General features: G+C 41.7%; 1 protein-coding gene across 6 annotated transcripts in view; it reads right to left on the bottom strand.

Annotated features, from left to right (window-relative positions):
- Positions 1–17,459, bottom strand: part of myom1b (myomesin 1b) — a 32,168-nt gene that overhangs the window by 6,407 nt on the left and 8,302 nt on the right. For 4 of the 6 annotated variants that reach the window (XM_085286934.1, XM_085286936.1, XM_085286939.1 and 1 more), the window contains 26 exons: positions 17,049–17,210; positions 16,758–16,919; positions 12,726–12,867; positions 12,299–12,498; positions 12,038–12,091; positions 11,586–11,710; positions 11,278–11,461; positions 10,886–11,060; positions 10,687–10,808; positions 7,383–7,400; positions 5,640–5,836; positions 5,424–5,550; positions 4,722–4,906; positions 4,512–4,626; positions 4,275–4,431; positions 4,084–4,190; positions 3,941–3,985; positions 3,709–3,845; positions 3,475–3,619; positions 2,084–2,143; positions 1,743–1,810; positions 1,535–1,648; positions 686–773; positions 558–596; positions 373–478; positions 20–183 (listed from right to left, as the gene is read on the bottom strand). In XM_085286934.1, coding sequence (XP_085143060.1) covers positions 20–183; positions 373–478; positions 558–596; positions 686–773; positions 1,535–1,648; positions 1,743–1,810; positions 2,084–2,143; positions 3,475–3,619; positions 3,709–3,845; positions 3,941–3,985; positions 4,084–4,190; positions 4,275–4,431; positions 4,512–4,626; positions 4,722–4,906; positions 5,424–5,550; positions 5,640–5,836; positions 7,383–7,400; positions 10,687–10,808; positions 10,886–11,060; positions 11,278–11,461; positions 11,586–11,710; positions 12,038–12,091; positions 12,299–12,498; positions 12,726–12,867; positions 16,758–16,919; positions 17,049–17,210 — 3,198 coding nt within the window. The remainder of the gene's footprint in view (positions 1–19; positions 184–372; positions 479–557; positions 597–685; positions 774–1,534; positions 1,649–1,742; positions 1,811–2,083; positions 2,144–3,474; positions 3,620–3,708; positions 3,846–3,940; positions 3,986–4,083; positions 4,191–4,274; positions 4,432–4,511; positions 4,627–4,721; positions 4,907–5,423; positions 5,551–5,639; positions 5,837–7,382; positions 7,401–10,686; positions 10,809–10,885; positions 11,061–11,277; positions 11,462–11,585; positions 11,711–12,037; positions 12,092–12,298; positions 12,499–12,725; positions 12,868–16,757; positions 16,920–17,048; positions 17,211–17,459) is intronic. The other 2 variants (XM_085286937.1, XM_085286938.1) reach the window with 1 other exon arrangement.

The raw sequence follows: 17,459 nt of genomic DNA, 5'->3' as shown, positions 1-17,459 counted from the left end.
AAGTCACTTAGACACTCACCTTGACCAGAGAGGTCAACGGTCCTCCTGACGCCACCTTTTCCATCGTAGAACTCGATGGCATATTTGCCCATGTCTTTCTCTGTGGGCTCTGTGATCTGAAGCCACAGCTGCTCCCCGACCACGCCGCTCTTTATGCGGTCAGAAAAGGCAATTGCTGAATCCCTGTCAGAGAGACGATATGAAAAACGTATATGTTAAAGGCCACTTTGTGACACAAAAGCACAGAAGCGTCTGATAAGATGAACACTTGGTTTAATCCTGACAACTCACAACTGAAAATTGAATATACATCAGGTATAGACTTGATTAAAAGTTGCTTGTTTTGTTCATGTCAATCAACCAAGAACCTACTTGTAGTGCCATGTGACTTGGAGCAAGTCGTTGTAGTAGCTGACAAAGGTGTAGAGTCTAATGCCCTCATCTGTGCTTGTGATCTTCAGTGGAGTGGAGGAATTGGCTGCAAAGACAAACATCCTTATTTAATGTGTGTTGGGTTAAATATGTACATCATCTGTGGACTAAATATTTCTTCTTACCGATAACACTGAAAACTTCATTCATCAAGTCTTTGAAACCTTAAAAAAAAGACACATTTTATCACCCTAAGTGGTTCATTTGCTGCATTTGTTTCTGATTTCATTGTTGTATTGCCATACAAAGTTACCTTGGTCTGTCAGATTCAGGGTGGAGGTGTCCTGTCCTCTGTTATCCTTCAGAATCACCTCATACACACCAGCATCCTTCTTGGAAATCTGACAGCAAAAATGCAACAGCAAATTAGCTCAGGAAGGTTTTGCAAAAGGAAATTAAGCGTATTCGTCTGAAAAAGGCAAGCGCTTCTCTTCAGCTAGGGGCGCTGCAGTGCACACGTATATGACGCAAAAGCAAAAATAAGAGGCGAACAACAGCTACGAAAAAAAAAGAAAAGCATTCTCAGGCAAAAACGGGAAAACCAGAGGTGGCCGTTGGCCCACGGTCACAACAGATAACTGATCCCAACTTTAAGTCTTCTCCAGATCGGGCTGTCGACAATGTCTGCTGTGTCTGCGGGGAGGTCGCGCTGCAATGGGACACATGTGACATCATGTTTATATGCTGAATTACCTGTGAGGAAAGCATGTCATAATTGGACAGATGTTTACAGACAATACGACACGATGGGATGTGAGGGGTTCGTGAGTTATACAGTAGATAAGGGACAGAGATGGGTTAGATGAAAAGAGAAGACAGAGATTGTGACAGAGCAGTTCAAATGTCTGGCTTGTTTCCTGTTTTATTTTGAAAATATTTATTTTCTCTTGACTTTTTTTTCACCTGTGCCCAGTCAGCCCTCCATGTATATAGTACATATTCCTGTCTCTGTTGGAAGGTAAGGACAGAAAGATCCACACAGAGGGAAACAGAGCAGCACATTTACAGCCATATATGCAAATGAATTCAAAGGTGGTTATACAGTACAGAAATATACACACATATATACGGATATTCACACTTCACTTTCTCACACTCTCACCTGAGCAATTTCCAGTTTCAGCACTCCCTCTGCAAAGCTGAGGTGCTCGTCCACTTTGATCTGGTGTCTGTCTTTGTGCCACAGTGCAGAGGTCTCCTTCTTCATGTTGCCCACCTGAATTCCAGCACAGCAGGATGATGTTTTCAGAGCTCAGTTACATTAAAAAAGAAAAAAATGTACAAGTAAAATCTCTAAAACACAGGCTCACCTTGCATTTGAGTACAACGCAGCATTCTGGTGTCACTTCCCAACTCAAGTACTCGATAAAGTGAGGGCCTGGAACAAACGTCGCAGGTAAAATGATGACAATCGGGCAAATAATGAAAACTCAATTCTGTGAAAATTTTCATAGAGCTGTTAATCTGATTAATGAATCTTCATCACTTTTAAGCAAAAATTCCAAATTTGCTGGTTTCAGCATCTTCTGTGTGAGTTACTGTCAGCTTTTATATTTTTTGTTCTGTTTTAAATGTTGAAGAAAAAGATTAAGCCTCTGAGAATAACACAGATCCATCAGTCATTAAAATACTCTTGTGCTCAGGCGCTTACCTTGTTTTCGGAAATACTCCTTTCTCTGGAACTCTGATTCCTTCTGCAGCTGCTTGAACACTGAAAAATACACAAATGACAGTTTTCATAAATTGTGGTTTAAAACAACACAGATACCATTAAGTGCAATTAAATGAAATTAGAATTTAGCTGGAGCTATTACAACATGATTTCTAAAATGTTTCAGTGCCCTCTAGTGTTCATATGTTGCAGATGTTGAGTTCTCACCAGACACTTTATGAGCTAAACCTGTTAAACTGCTCTATCAAAATATCAAATAATTGCAGCAACTCAATGCATTTAGGCATGCAGACATGGTTAAGAAAAACTCAAATCAAGCATCAGAATGGAAAAGAATGATTTAAGTGACTTTGAATGTGTGGCTCAGTATTTTCAGAAACTGGTGGGATTTTACCCAAACAACCATCTCTAGGATGTGAGATAATGCCACTTTGATCTTAGAGGTCGGAAGAGAAAAGCCACCCTGCAGCTCAGGAAGTAGAGCAGGTCATCTGCTAATCAGAAGATTGTGTGTTTGATCCCTGGCTCATCTTCTGAACCTTGAGTTGCTCTCCGATGCATTTATTGGAGTGTGAATGTTAATTAGAAAACACTAGAAAAAAGTGCTTGCCTCAATGGACGAATAAGTATGTTATATAAATGTTTTTATATAGCACTTTTAATCCTCAACTATAATAGAAAAGCACTATATAAGTCCTTTTACCAATAACTATTTGTTATGACCAAGGTACGCAAAAGAGCATCTCAGAACACACAACGCGTCCAGTCTTGAAGCAGATGGGCTACAGTAGAAGATGTGCCACTCCTCTCTGCTAAGAACAAGAAACTAAGGCTACAGTTTGCACGGCCTCACCAAATCTGGACAACAGAAGATTGGAAAAACACTGTTGGTTTGTTATGTATCAATTTCTGGTGCAACATTCTGATGGTAGGGTCAGAATTTGGTTTTGTGCTTCCTACTAAAAGCCACTTTAACCATATTTAAGTGATCATGCCAATGAGAAACATGAAGAGGACTAATTGGGATTCAATATCTGGCCTTAGGACACTTATTTAATAATGCTTGCAGACAGACTGGAAGGAGCAGGTATCAAACCATCCACCACCTGAGCCATAATGGCCTCTGGTACAGTCTGCTTTACTGCTGAAAGTAAAATCGTTTTGGTTGTTTCACATGAGAGATATTATTTAATTTAATTTGTAGGGTTGCCACTTTCTATCAAACCTAATCAAAATATACCCAGCGTGGCAGAGTGTTAAATTATTTTATATGGATAACGTTCTGAGCTTTTTATCCTTGACTGTACACATTCATTCACAATTAAAAGTCACGTTTTCTTTTTTCTTTTTCTTTTTTTAAATAAACATACCATCCCCTATCAGTACCAAGCTGGACTGGTTGGTAGCTTTTCCATCCTGCAGCTGGAAGGTGTACGTGCCCTCATCCGCCGGGGTCAGAGACTCCATGGTCATCTCAATCACACCGGTGTTCTTGTCAAAGTTCATCTTATATTTCTACCACCCCAAATAAAGCAGCAAATTTTTTACTTTAAAACACAGGTAGAGCACACAAGTAAAATATCTGAACGCAGATTCTCACTGACCTCCCCCTGAGAGACAACATTATCATTGAAAACATAATCGACTTTGCCGTTATTGGACATCTTCTCCGCCTGCAGCCAAAAGCGAACGCGGCCCTTTTCCAGCAGCTCCACAGCTAGATCTGACTTCAGAGGAATAACTGGTGTAAAGAAAGTGATGAAGAAATAGTTAGAAAGTCCGTCCAGTTCATGACAAACCACTAAATAAAGCAGAAATACCATGTGAAGCACTCACTGGGGAATTTGTGGTCATGACTGATCTCCAGCAGCCTCTTTAACTCTGAAAAGAAAACAAAAAGAGATTCAGGATTCAAGATGAGAAAAGCAACACATCATGTAATATGAAAAATCTTCTTTTCTCTCAATTTTCAAACCCACCTTCCTCAGAGAGAGTGTAGCTGGATGAAGCACCGTCAGTGTGAGTGACAAGACATGAGTAAACTCCAATGTCCTCCTCCCCGGGATGATTGAAAACAACTTTAGACCTGCAGAGGAAACACAGCATTCGTGACATGAGAGGTGAGAGGGATGCTCAAATAGTCTTAATGTTAAAAATGTTGCCATCTCACTTGGTTCCCTTGGTCTCTGTGGTCAGGCGGGAGGTGTCTGTGATGTCCTCGTAGTTTTTGGACCACACAAACTTGGAGTCGGGGGTCATGTTGCCACATTCAAAGTTCAGGGAGATGACACCGTCGTCGTCGACATCTACGACTATCTCTTTCGTGCCTAAAAAAACAAGAAGGTAAAAATCTCATCTGCTCAAATTTTGTAGTGTCACCTTCACTTGTTCCATCATTTCATCCCACCTGGTTTGGTCAGAGCGGGAACCGGCTCTGTCACGTCTGAGACTTTTCCTACTCCAGCTTTATTCTGAGCACGCACACGGAACACATACTTCTCTCCCTCCTTAAGATCCTTAATCTGCAAAAAAAAGAAAGAAAGAAATGTTGAAATATATTTGTGATATCCTGCTAAAACTTGGGAATCTCTCAGATAAATGCACTCCTGATTAGCACCTTTGTATATGTCTTTTCTAAGGCTTTGGTGTTGACTCCTCTCCACGCCTCCTCTGGTGCATCTGCTTCCTTGATGTCAACATAGAACCCGTTGACAGGATCGCGGCCCTGGTACACAGGTGGTTTCCATAGCAATACCAGAGAGTCGTTCCGCGCCTCTCTAATCTGCAGATCATGTGGAGGTCCTGCAGCCCAGAAAGATGACTGAGGCTAAATAACAAATCCTGTTTACTCAGTCACTTTCAAGGTTCTGTAAATCCCTAAAGTGATAGTGTTGTCAGAAACCGTGTCTATAACATGTAAATATTCAGTTCACAATTCCAATAGAATAGAATAGAATAGAACTTTATCGTAATTATACATGTACAACAAAATTGTGGGTACAGCAGGAATAAATGGCAAACAGGAGAAATATGTACAATTAAGACATTTTCATGGATGATGAACATTTGTTTTGGTATTTTTTCTTATATTTATAACATAAAGTGACTTTCTTCAACATTAAAAGTTACCAAATTATCTAATAATTCATTTTTTTTCTATCATTTACCATATTTCTCTGATATAGTTGTATTTATGTGCAACATCGGTGACAGAAAAATAAAGCAGTGTGCATTGGGAGGTTTTTTTTTGTTTGTTTTTGTTCATCAAATGGTTCATTAAAATATTCTCTCAGTTGGTGAAACATGTGGCCCAACCAACCTGGGACAGCAATGGTCCATTCTTCACACAGGAAGGTATTACTGGGCAGCGACGGGATGCCGACACCAGCCATGTTGGCTGCTCGCACCTGAAACTGGTACTTCTTATTCTCCTTCAGATCGGACACCTGGAAACAAAGACACAAAGACACTCGCCCCTTGCACATTCAGCACATATAACTTCAGGCTCGGATGGTGTTTTTTCATATCAACCCACCCTGTAGGCCCTCTCGCTGACAGCCTTAATGTTGGCCTCGTGCCACTTTCCCGGCACGCCATCGATGACCTCACGGTAATCCACAAAGTAACCGGTGATGTCAGCGCCTCCGATGAAAGTTGGCTGTTTCCAGGCCAGCACCATGGAGTCGCGCACGCACTCCAGGATAGTGATGCCATAGGGTGGAGCGGGAGAGGCTGAGACGCAAATCGCAAATTAATACGGCAAAACCTCGGCGTGAAAACTGACGTAATGGGAAACTGAAGCGCCACAAAAGATTTGATACTTTTAATTCCCACACCTCTTTTTTCCCTGTGAAGAGCTTCAGTGTCCCATTATTGGAAACAGTTTACAGCAGGAACTCACCAGCAGTTACTCTCCTTACAATGTTAAAGATTACTGGATAGTGGGTTCAGAGACAGTTGTAGGTTAATACCTGCTGTAACAACATCTCGTCCAACCCAACACATTTGTAACCTTAATGCTCAGTGACATTGAGATTTTGGGAGTTAATTGTTATGTCTGCACTCTAACTATGAAGTCAGCAGCCGTAAGATTATTAAATTATTTTTCTCTAGTTCCAGATTCAAAAGATAAATACAGATTAGTCTAATTTAGAAACCACTGTTTTATACACTGAGTCAGAAAGTGTGCAGTTACATGTTGCTTGTTACACTGTATTCCTGGTAACAAAGGGCACAGCGATTTCAGAGACCAGGTTAAAGGAATGACTGGGAGCCAAAGGTCTCCACAAAAGCAGGATCAAGTAACACTGTGATAATAAAGCAGCCTGTCGAGTACAAATAGTCACATGAACTTTATACCCTCTCCTGATTAGGAGTGAGAATGTGGTCAAAGCGTCTGGGAGGTGGGTGTCTGATTAAGTCCAGAGTGCACTCCCAAAAAGGTCTCAGGTCACAAGTGTTCTCTTGGTTGGATGACCCACTTTTCGAGTACAGGGTGTGATTAAGGGGCTCCTGCCATGAATTGCTTTGGTGTCTTTGTGTGTTAAAGTGCTCTGGGTAATCAGAGGAGTGGCAGGTCCTGAGGTGATTGACACTACACATATAAGTTAGGGTTTTGGTGGCGGCCAGAAAGCATGAGTTAAACCCAGGTTTGGCGGTGAATTGGATTGACTTACCTTCAAAAAGAGCCAAGTTACTATTTGTACCTACAAAACTGATGTGAAGTCAAGGCAGAATATATTTTTATGGCTCTTAAGTGGGTAAAAACTGTACTTTTCTTTGTGGTTTTATTTGGATTTGACAAAAGGTTTTCCTCGGTGCTCACCTGCTGACTCTCTCTGGGGCTTCGCTTTCTCCCGATTACCATCTACTGAGAACTTACGTGCCTGCGAGGCGTCAGGCTCATCAGCTGTCTCCACAGCCTGATCCTGAGCCTCAGCAGTTACTGGGTCACAGTGTGCAGCTGTGATTGTGTCAGTATGTGATTCAGGAATTGGGCCTGACACAGGCTCTGAGTGCATGTCTTTTGCCAGCTCAGGGGCCCGGGACCCATCACCTCTCTTGCCCCACTTGTTTTTAGTCTCCCTGGGGTCAGGGTCTGTGAGGTCTGAGCTAGCAGCCCTGGCCCCTTCCCTGGATTCACTGTCAGCTTGAGCTTTATTGCGCTTTTGCATAGTGTTGGGAGGGAACTGGACAGTGTCATGCGTTCCCGTCCAGCGTGGCCTGTGCTCAGTTAGTTGTCCCACGTTACCCCCCGGCCCCATCTTCGGCAACACACCGTGTAGGATGCCGCCCCCTACGGGTGTTAGCAGAGAAAAGCAGAAGAAGCTTTTTTAAAAACAGGCACAAATCCATCCACAGCTCATTTCTCAATCGCACCACATTAAGAGAACAGAATAAGAAGAAACAAGCACAAAAACATTAAAAAGCAATATTTGCTGAACTGGCAGTCAAATACAGAACAATGTCTTCATCTGACTGGGAGTGGAAATGAAGACAAGATGACCAGCAGGTGACATCCATGTTAGCAGGCTTCAATTGGGATTATGAGAGCACGCAGGCACGTAACACAGAACAGCCGGCCAATAATGTGGGTGCGCGGCTTTGCTCTGGCCCTTAATGAAAAAACTCATGACTTTAGAAACAATGCCAACAGATTCCATCATCTCTTAGATTACAGCTCCAAAAGTGATGTAAGTTGTATATTGAGACCAAATGTAACAGCACACCATGATCTAATTCACGGGTGGTAGTGCTGTGTTTTAATTACTCTGAGTTTTCCTTCAGTTGCAAGTGAACTCAAAGGTTATTTCAGTGTTTTGGTGGCACATTGTAAAATTCCAGTACCAAAAAATGTAAATTAAAAGCAGAATGCATTGATTTACAAATCCCATAAATTTGTATTTTATACACAGTAGATCATAGTCTTCCTTCTCTCACCCCAACTGGTCGTAGCAGATGCCCCTCCCTGAACCTGGTTCTGCCGGAGGTTTCTTCCTGTTAAAAGGGAGTTTTTCCTTCCCACTGTCCCAAAGTACTTGCTCATAGGGGATCATATGATTGCTGGGTTTTTCTCTGTATGCATTATTGCAGGGTCTACCGCCTTGAGGCGACTGTTGTTGTGATTTGGCGCTATAAAAATAAAACTTAATTGAATTGAACTGAACTGAATGTCAAGTGTTTAAACTGAGAAAAAGTGCCTTTTTAAGAAGAAATAAGGTCAATTTGAATTTGATTGTTGCAACACATCTCAAAAAATTGGAACAGGGCCATGCTGTCCCATTCTTGTCTGATAAAGAACACTAGCTGATCAACAGTCCTGGGGCTTCTTTGCTGTATTTTTCATTTCATGATGTGTTGAATATGTTTTGACTTGGTGAAAGGCAGCACCTCGACCCTTCTCCTATGAAGCCATGCTGTTGTTCAGTAGATGCAGTGTGGGGTTTAGCATTGTCTTGCTGAAATACACGAGGGCTTCCCTGAAAAAGAATCTGGATGGGAATATTTGTTGCTCTACAACCTGTATATACCTTTCAGCATCTATAGTGTCTTCCCAGATGGGCAAGACGCCAATTCCATAGGCACTAATGGACCTCCATACCTTCACAGATGCAGGCTTTTGATCTGAGCACTGATAACAAGCTCGCTCTGCTTAGTGACCTGTATAACAGACAGTGATTTCAGTGAGGCCAACCCGCGACAGAATTATGTCTGATTTTAATGCAGTGCCACTTGAGGGCCTGAAGCTCGCACACATCCAGATTTCTCCACACTCTCTGAATCTTTTGACTTCAAGTTGTACACCGATTTATCTTACAGATCTGACTGACTGACCCATCTCTATTTTTGAGAACCTCTAACTCTTTAAGATGATCTTTTTATACAGTCATACTACTTACCTGTTACCATCAAACTCAAAATGAACTAATATTTTTCATGAAATTAAATGTCTCACATTAAACACTCATTTTTTTATGTTCTATTGTGAATAAAATATGGTTTTATCAGATTTTAAAATCATTGCATCCTGTTTTTAATGGAGGTTTTACACAGCATTCCAGCTTTTTGGGAACTCGGGCTGTATAAATTTATAGGTTTGTCATATAAAAAACTGCTGATTGTTGTGCTGAAACAATCTATTTGCATTTGCTGCATCGGTCTGTGTGGTTTCAGTAACAGTTGTAAAATACCCCCCAAAAAGAATTTCCTTTGGAATCTCATCTTAGTTTTTTTGTTCTAAGAAAGTAAAACTATTCTGATTGTGAAAATGCCCAAATCTGACGTTTGTGTGCAAAAGTTCATGGTTTCCTTCAAAAACCAGCATAATCCTCCTCTTATGGGCACAATTTAGTTAAGCAGCAAAGTCTCAGGCACAGTAAGGCATCTATTTGTTAAACTAAATGGTAAATGGCCTGTATTTATATAGCGCTTTACTAGTCCCTAAGGACCCTGAAGTAACTGTCTCCTTGCACATATGAGCATCACAACTCGTTTTTCTAATGATGAATCAGCCTTGAAGACTGTGTTGAAGTAACACATTATTCCAGCAGAAAAGGATGTGTCATCAACAACACATCTTTCTTCTTAAAATATATGTGCACTGGCATTCTTGCTAAGAGTGTTTCACAAGGGATAACAAAGCATGCTGCTCAGCGCAAAGCCAGCCAGTGAATGAGTGACATCCAAAGGCTGAAAGTTGTGTTAGTATTAATGCAGAGAGATGTTACTGTTAGGGAACACGTGCAGGAATTTAGTAACAGCATCATTATTAAAACAGTAACACTGTTTCTGTTGCTGGCATGCAAAGTACGTGTTAGGGTGCAGTTTATTGACTTTGAGTTGAATGAAATAATGTAAAAATATTGAGTTATAAAGAATCAGATCAACGGAACAATAACATTGCTAGCTGATAACAGGGGGGGTTCGAATGGTGGTACCTTTAGCTCTAATGTGGGGTTGCCGACACATCCTGTGCCCGAGATAGGATAGGGGAGATGCGGGGAGGTGGTGGTGATAGTGGTGATGTGTGACACTGAGCTACTTTGTAACGACCGCTGAATTGGATCGCACTGACCCAAATTAGAGGAAGTCTACAAGTCCTGACCCCCAGCCCCGCCTCAGGCTGTGCAGGGAGGAGGAGGCGCTAGAGGAGATGTGGCCAGACAGGGTAGGAGGTAGGTAGAGCATACGACAGTGCAGAATAATGTGACAGGGTGACAGAGTGGAACAATGGTGGAGAAAGTGTGGGAGCTGAAGACATGTTTCAAGAGAACCGTAGCCTACAACACAATTCGTGGTAAAATATCAAGAAAAATCAGCTTGTTGCATTATTTCTTCCACATAGAGAGTCTGCTAATGATAGCAGTGATCAGTCTGTGGTGTTCAGTGCGTCCAAGAGGTGTGCCTTGTTGAAATTTCCAGCACAACTGGCTCAGAAATGCACAATATAACACCAACAGTTTAGTTTTTTTAACATCTCTAAACAAATCTTAATCTAAATAGCAGTAAACTGGAATTATTAACGTCCTCTGATTACTACATTACTTTGTTGTATTTAGATGTGATGGATCCACTGTACTCACCAATAGCAGCCTTCACCTCCACAGCCTCTGACTCCTGGGAGAACTGGCTGATCCCTGCAGCGTTCACCGCCCTCACCCTGAACACGTACTTCTCTCCTGTGATCAGACCGTGGCAGATGAACCTGTAAATGCAGAAAGTGCAGCAGCCATGAATTTGTATCAGAAATTGCTGAAAGAAAACAAGAGGGGTCATTTTTACCTGGTGACATTCACGGGCTTGTTGTTGCAGGGCTCCCACACGTTGCTCCCCACAATGCTGCCCTCGATGTAGTATCCCACTAACTCTTTGGCATTGCAAGACGCTTCCCAGGACACAACAACTGATGTGTCCGTGTTTCTGGTGGGAATAACCTTTCCTGGGGCAGATGGGATATCTGCACACAAGAATAGTTACATTTTGGGGCTGAGTCAGTGCTAACATAATATATTTGTACCGTGCAAATGTTCAGTTTCATCAGATCTGTGATGCAGGAGTCATGACTGCAAAACAGGTCTGGGACCAGTTTGCCTGATAGCATTGTGTGACAAATAAGATTCTTAATATCTAAAAGAGCTAATCTTCTCTATGTTTATGTTTATCTCTCTTCTGACCAAGCTTGTCTCCAACTGTGGTGGCCTCAGTCGGGTCAGATGGCTCGCCAACACCGGCAGAATTGCAGCAGCGGACACGGAAGTGGTAGGCTTTTCCCTCTGCGAGATCAAACAGCGCAAAGCGAGGAGACTTTACTGGGATCTCCGTGTTCACCCTCTGCCAGCTGTCTGTACCGGAAACACACTGATGGGCAAAGAGGAAAACGTCACACTGTCACTGAAACTCAGGCAATGTAACAATCTCATATGCAGGAAAACAGAAACGTTTAGTTAAAGTGCATCTGAGGAAAAGTGGAGGAATAATTTACCTTTTCCACATAGTACATGACACCCTCAAGCCCTTTCTCTCCGGGTGGCTTCCAGCTCAGCACCACATAGTTTTTGGTTGCCTCTGTCACCTGCAGATCACAGGGTTTGCTGGGAACAATGCCCTCTGATGGTCAAAAGGGAAAGAGTCAAGTCTCCAAAAAAGAAAGATTGACCCTTCAACACCAGATGGATGTATTAAGATCACATCCACCACTTATTGGAAAATGCATCTATTCAAGAAATGTTATCATTCCTTTCTTCTTTATTATTTTTTAATAATTACATTGATAATAAATAGAGCATAAATGAAAAAGCACAGGTGCTTCTTCTTCCCTGAATGTGGTTAATAAGCCTGAATCAGGTGGACTCAGAGTTGGAGAATTTTATAATCCCCTTCTACTTGAGTCACTCTCTGATATAAATCATCATGCAAAAGCATTTGACCTCCTACCTGCAGGCTCCTCCTCCGTGACAATGATTTGGCCAGTCCAGGGAGCAGAAGTACCTGCAAACATGTAGTAGATCAGTACAGACACATTGTCAGTCCTGCGATTTTCTGTGAGCTAAATGTTTTCTATATTTTGCTCCAGTGCCAAAACTAATGCCCAAACTACATCTTTTATTCTTCAAAATCCCTAAATATGTTTAAGAGTGTTTGTGCATCGGATGCTTTGATTCACGATACAGTCAAATTCCTCTCTGTGTCAACTACCTCTCATGCGGGCGCGGTCAGCTGGGTCCATTGCAGCCACTGGCTCCGAGACTCTGGATGGGCGGCTTATGCCACTTTTGTTTACAGCGCGCACACGGAAGATATAAGAGCGCCCCTCCACCAAACCAGTGACGGGGAATCGGGCAAACTTCACCGGGGTGTCATTGCACTGAATCCAGTGAGTGGTTCCGACCTCACACCTGTGCGTAAACATCAAAATATTAGTATGTCACATTCAGACTTTTGATTTTATTTCAAACACCTAAAGACTACTTGTTAGTCATGTTATCACCAACATTGTGTTGCCTTATTCCTCTGACATTCACTTGAGAAAGACTTTTATGTTTTGCATTGATAGCTCATTCTGTGGTGTCTATCCAGTTTAGCTTTGGAGGTTAGAGTAGCAGGAAGCGACGCATTGACCAACCTGTCCACAAAGTAGCCCAGGATGGAGTTGCCACCATCAACAGCTGGCTGCTTCCATGCAACAATGATATAATCCTTGTTGGCATCCAAACAGCGCACATCCAGAGGGGCTGCAGGAGCTCCTTCGACCTCAGCATCAGCATCTAACAGATACAAGAAGAATATCATCAGGACAGTATGAGCGCGCTCTCTGAACGTGCACGTTCTATTGTTTTATTCAGCTTTAGCTCAGCTTTATTTTTGCAATAAATTGACAGGATGTTTGATTTATAGCGAGTGGACCATGTGGGTGAACTTTGCAGCTGCAGGGTTCAATGCCAGGAATATTTCAGGTCAAGCAGGAGGACAGAATTAGCACAAGCCTGCGCTGAAGGGAAAAGGGATAAAAGAGGTGACTTTTAAATAAAGCAAACATGCCTGTCATCTGTAGGTAAAGTCAGGACACTAAGGAAAGAGACAAAGGTTTTAGAATAGAGAGACAGATTTATTTTAAACTGGATATGTGGGGGAATAACGTCTGGAATTTACATCCTTGTATATTGTAAAATTAAATATTCACTTTGTGTTTGTTTTTTATTTTGGTTGTTCATTGGCTCACACAGCTATCCAGAGAGCACTGAAATGAATCTGTTGTTCCTCCTTAAAGCAGATATTTACTAGGGGTGCAACGATACACAAAATTCACGGTTCGGTTCGATACTTTGTTGTCACGGTTCGATATTTTTTCGATACAAAAAAAATGTTCATGCCTTTTTAATTTGTCATTTATTAAAATTATAAATATATATTTTAACTCAAAAGTACAGTTTTTAAATTTAATGTTGCTGAAACAAAAGTAATTAAAAAAATAAATATATCTCAGGGCTCTCAAAATTTCAAAATCCCTGGTAGCCCTTTGGGCAGGGACTCTTCAGTTTTTGGTAGCCCAAAATAAATGTAAGTAGCCCGAATAAAAAAGAGAGCAATTTTTTGATTGATGTTTTGTTTCCTTTACAATATTATACATTAAAGTATAATATTGTAAAGGAAACAAAACATTAATCAAAAAATTGTTGAAAAACAAATTACAACATTGTATAAAAATTACAATCATCAACTCAAATACTTGGTTCTAATTGAACAGAAATTTCTATGAACTTGTAAGAACTGTGTAGGACATGACTCAGTCTGTGTCAGATCCTGAATTTGAAATTTCCACTGAAGTCACGGGTAAGAGACAAGTGGAACCAAGATCTAGGCCATTTGCCTTTGGAAGTTTGCAAAGTCTGCTAAATTTTGCCAGTGGTAGTTCACTCTTTGCAACATAGTACGCTGTTCTAAATAGATTTTTCAGGTTTATTTTTAGTATGTTATTTGCAATTGGTGTTTGTTCTGGGAAAGATATTGCAGACTGAGCAATAATGCATTTCTTGCATTTCTCATGGGTTCTAATGGGGCCTTTCTTAAAATGACTGGTCCCAGTAACAAAGGCGCTTGTTGACTCAGAAATCGAGAGAAAACCAACAACACACCCGGCAGAACATCATGTTATTTACATGGGTGCACATAAGTGGTCCGCATGTGCGCATTCGCTGTCAAAATAAAAGACGCGCACCAGATAAGAAGTTGCAACGCGCGTTTGCGTCCATATAAAAAGCACTGTTTTTGTCTGCTAGAGTGGGATTTTCACGGCACATTCCGCACCACATCTCTGTGCGTTCATCATTTGTTTGAAGCCAGCTCACCTCCTGCAACCACTTTTCCGAGAATACGCGCTTCTTTTGTGGTTCGGACTCCTTCTGACATTTCTTTGGAGGTAGAGGAACACCAAAGTAATTGCTTAAAGGAGCTTCTTCGACATCTTTAAGAGTTCTAAACAAATGTCTGTCCTCCTCCAGAAAATCTTATGTATGCAAACACGCGTTGCAACTTCATATCTTGTGCGCGTTTTTTTAAATTTTGACAGCGAATGCGCACCTGTGGACCACTTATGTGCAGCCCCGGTTATTTAGCTCGTCATATTGCAGCCACAGAAATTCTTTTGTCCATGAAACCATAAAGCTGCACTTTCGTTTTGCCTTATAGTCTGATTTGTCATAACTTCTCCGTTTTGTGGTAAGCTTTTGTTTGGCTGTTACTTCTTCACCCTGACCTGTCTTATTTGGCTCAGCAGAACTAAAATATATATCCTGCTGCTTTTACACGCACACACACATAACGGTCAGCGATTCTCTGCGCGATCAACCTCTCACATGTTTAAGCTTGCTGCAGGAGATTTCACTTGTCATTAGGGATGGGTACCGGTGTCCGGTGCCATGATGGCACCAGTTCTGACATAAACGGTAGTAACCAGACCGAAAAGCAGCGCACATTTCGGTGCTTTATTTCAGTGCTTTATTTCGGTGCTTTTTTTTCCTGAGCTGATTCTAGCCAATCATTTTACGTTTCCGAGGATAGTAGGCGGGGCCAGGTACGTACGTTCTGTTAGAGCAGAGCTACAGATTAAAAATGTCCAAGGCGAAGCGGTCAAAAGTCTGGCTGTACTTCATAGCAAAATATGCGAACTCAGCAGCAACAAGTGCTTTAAGCTGATACTGTGATACTGTCAAAGGAGGTAACACCTCAAATCCGATGAAACACCTGGCGACGCATAGCGTTTTTTTTAAAAGCCCAGAAATGCGCCGTATTTGATAGCTTGCAGCGAGACCTCACACCGAGCACATCTACTGCGGGTGGGTTGCCTGTTATCGGACCCGGAGTTAGCAACATCCCCCAAAAACCCGAAGAGGAGAGTCCTCGCCCCTAGCCCTGCCAGTGTAGCAGAAATGATGACGGATGATGGTGGCAGCAGCAGCAGTTCTTCTCTGCGTGAGTAGCTAATTTACGTTGAGTAGGCTAACCACGTTATTACATTAATGCAGGTAAGGTGAACTAGCAAACATCATCATAGCTACATGCGGCTGTCCTCTTGTTTGATGGCAGATACTCCCTTCACCCTGGCCAAAAAAGCTAAAATGACCAAAGAAAAAGTGGAAAACAGTTGAACATGAGAGGTTTTTGGACAAAGTTTGTGTTTTTTCCATTGTTTAAGCACTGCTTCCAGCCAAGAGTGATACCATATATGCCCCATAGCTGCAGAAAAGGCTAACATTGTTATCTTTTTACAAAAAACAGCTGAACATGAGAGGTTTTTGGACCAATTTTGTGTTCTCCATTCTTTAAGCACCGGCTCTCTAAGAATAGCATGGCTGCAGCCATGATCGTCTAGTGTTTTGTTGTGGAGACTGTACCTGGATTCTTCTTTACCAAATGACCCTGAACTATAACAGAAGAATGAGCAGGATATTTTTCAGCCTCCTCATACTTAGCATGGTTCCTGTGTAGAAGCTGAAGCTTCAAAGGTCAGATTGTCTCTGAAGGCAGCAAAGATAAGCTGTGGTGACCTATTTTTCCATGCTATTTAAACAGATGCCAGAGAGTTGCCACTCAGTGGTGTATCTATTAGAGATATCCTATTTAAAACCATCACTAACATCCAAACACTTTGACTTTTAGATGCCATTGCATCATCGGGTGCCAGGGTTTAATCTGTTGTGACTTTGATCTAGATCTGATAGGCTTTAAAAACATTTTTTAAGGAAGTCCACTTGACTAATGTAAAAGAACTACAGTAGAAATATCTATGTGAACACATCTTAGATATATAACATTAGTTTTTATAATTTTACTAATATACTAAATCTTGTGTGATGTATGAAGGTTGGTCAGCAGGACCAACCTTCAGAGCTTAGCTAGTTTAGACTCAAAACTCAAACCTGGATCTGAATTATTAAGATTATTTGGACAAAACAGCTGAGATTAAAGCTGGAGGATATTTTTGTGCATGCTCTGTGAATCTGTGCATGTGTGCCAGATTCAACTGGCAGCATAGGACCAAACAAATGGGATGTTTACAGATGAAGATAAAGCCTAATTTCTAAATCAGTCAAAAGATAATCTGAATAGAATAATTATGACTTAATGACAAGAAACCGTTCAGCGAGGATGTACCTACCTCTGACAAAGACGTAGGCTGAGTAGGTCTCATATCCAGACTTGGTGGTGACGCGCAGGGTGTAGAGGCCCTCGTCTTCTTTGTTCAGGTGCGTGAGTGTCAGGGTGGCTCGATCTCCGCTCCAGTGCATGTGAGTCCATTTGGAGGGAGACAGCAGAACATCTGGAGTGCAGGTCATTAAGTATTAGCAAGGTGAGAAGTAAACATATTACAGTACAGAGAACAACTGATTTAAATCTACAAGAACTGTACATTACGGGCATTGTTCAGTATCACAGTAAGTCTTCCTACCATCTCTATACCACTCCACCTCTGGCTGGTAGCGATGCAGGGCAGGGTAGATGATGACTGTACACCCCAGACTCATGGTCTCACCCTCCCTTCCAAACGATACACCGAATTTATCAACAATGTGAGTCTGGAAGGTGATGCCGTACTCGGAAACTGGGCCAACTATACAAAAGGATGTGACAACAAAGTCACTGGCTGGTATCATTATTAAACAGTTTACACACACACACACACACACACACACACAAATATATATAATGAATATCGCAAATTCAGACTACTGAGATTGAATTAAGTGGAACTACAGGTGTTGCACACATCAACTATCAAAGTTTTGCACCCAGATGGAAAACAGTGGAAAAGTGAGCGTGTATAAGATGTAAAAGGATAAAGGGCAAAAACACAAATACA

Source organism: Mchenga conophoros, linkage group LG9 (assembly GCF_057382185.1).
Source record: "Mchenga conophoros isolate Kocher_MC1m ecotype Shallow Benthic linkage group LG9, M_conophoros_male_GT1.1, whole genome shotgun sequence".
In the NCBI taxonomy this organism is placed as follows: Eukaryota; Metazoa; Chordata; class Actinopteri; order Cichliformes; family Cichlidae; genus Mchenga; species Mchenga conophoros.
The sequence above is the reverse complement of the archived record's forward strand: the minus strand, read 5'-3'. Positions and strand labels throughout refer to the sequence as shown.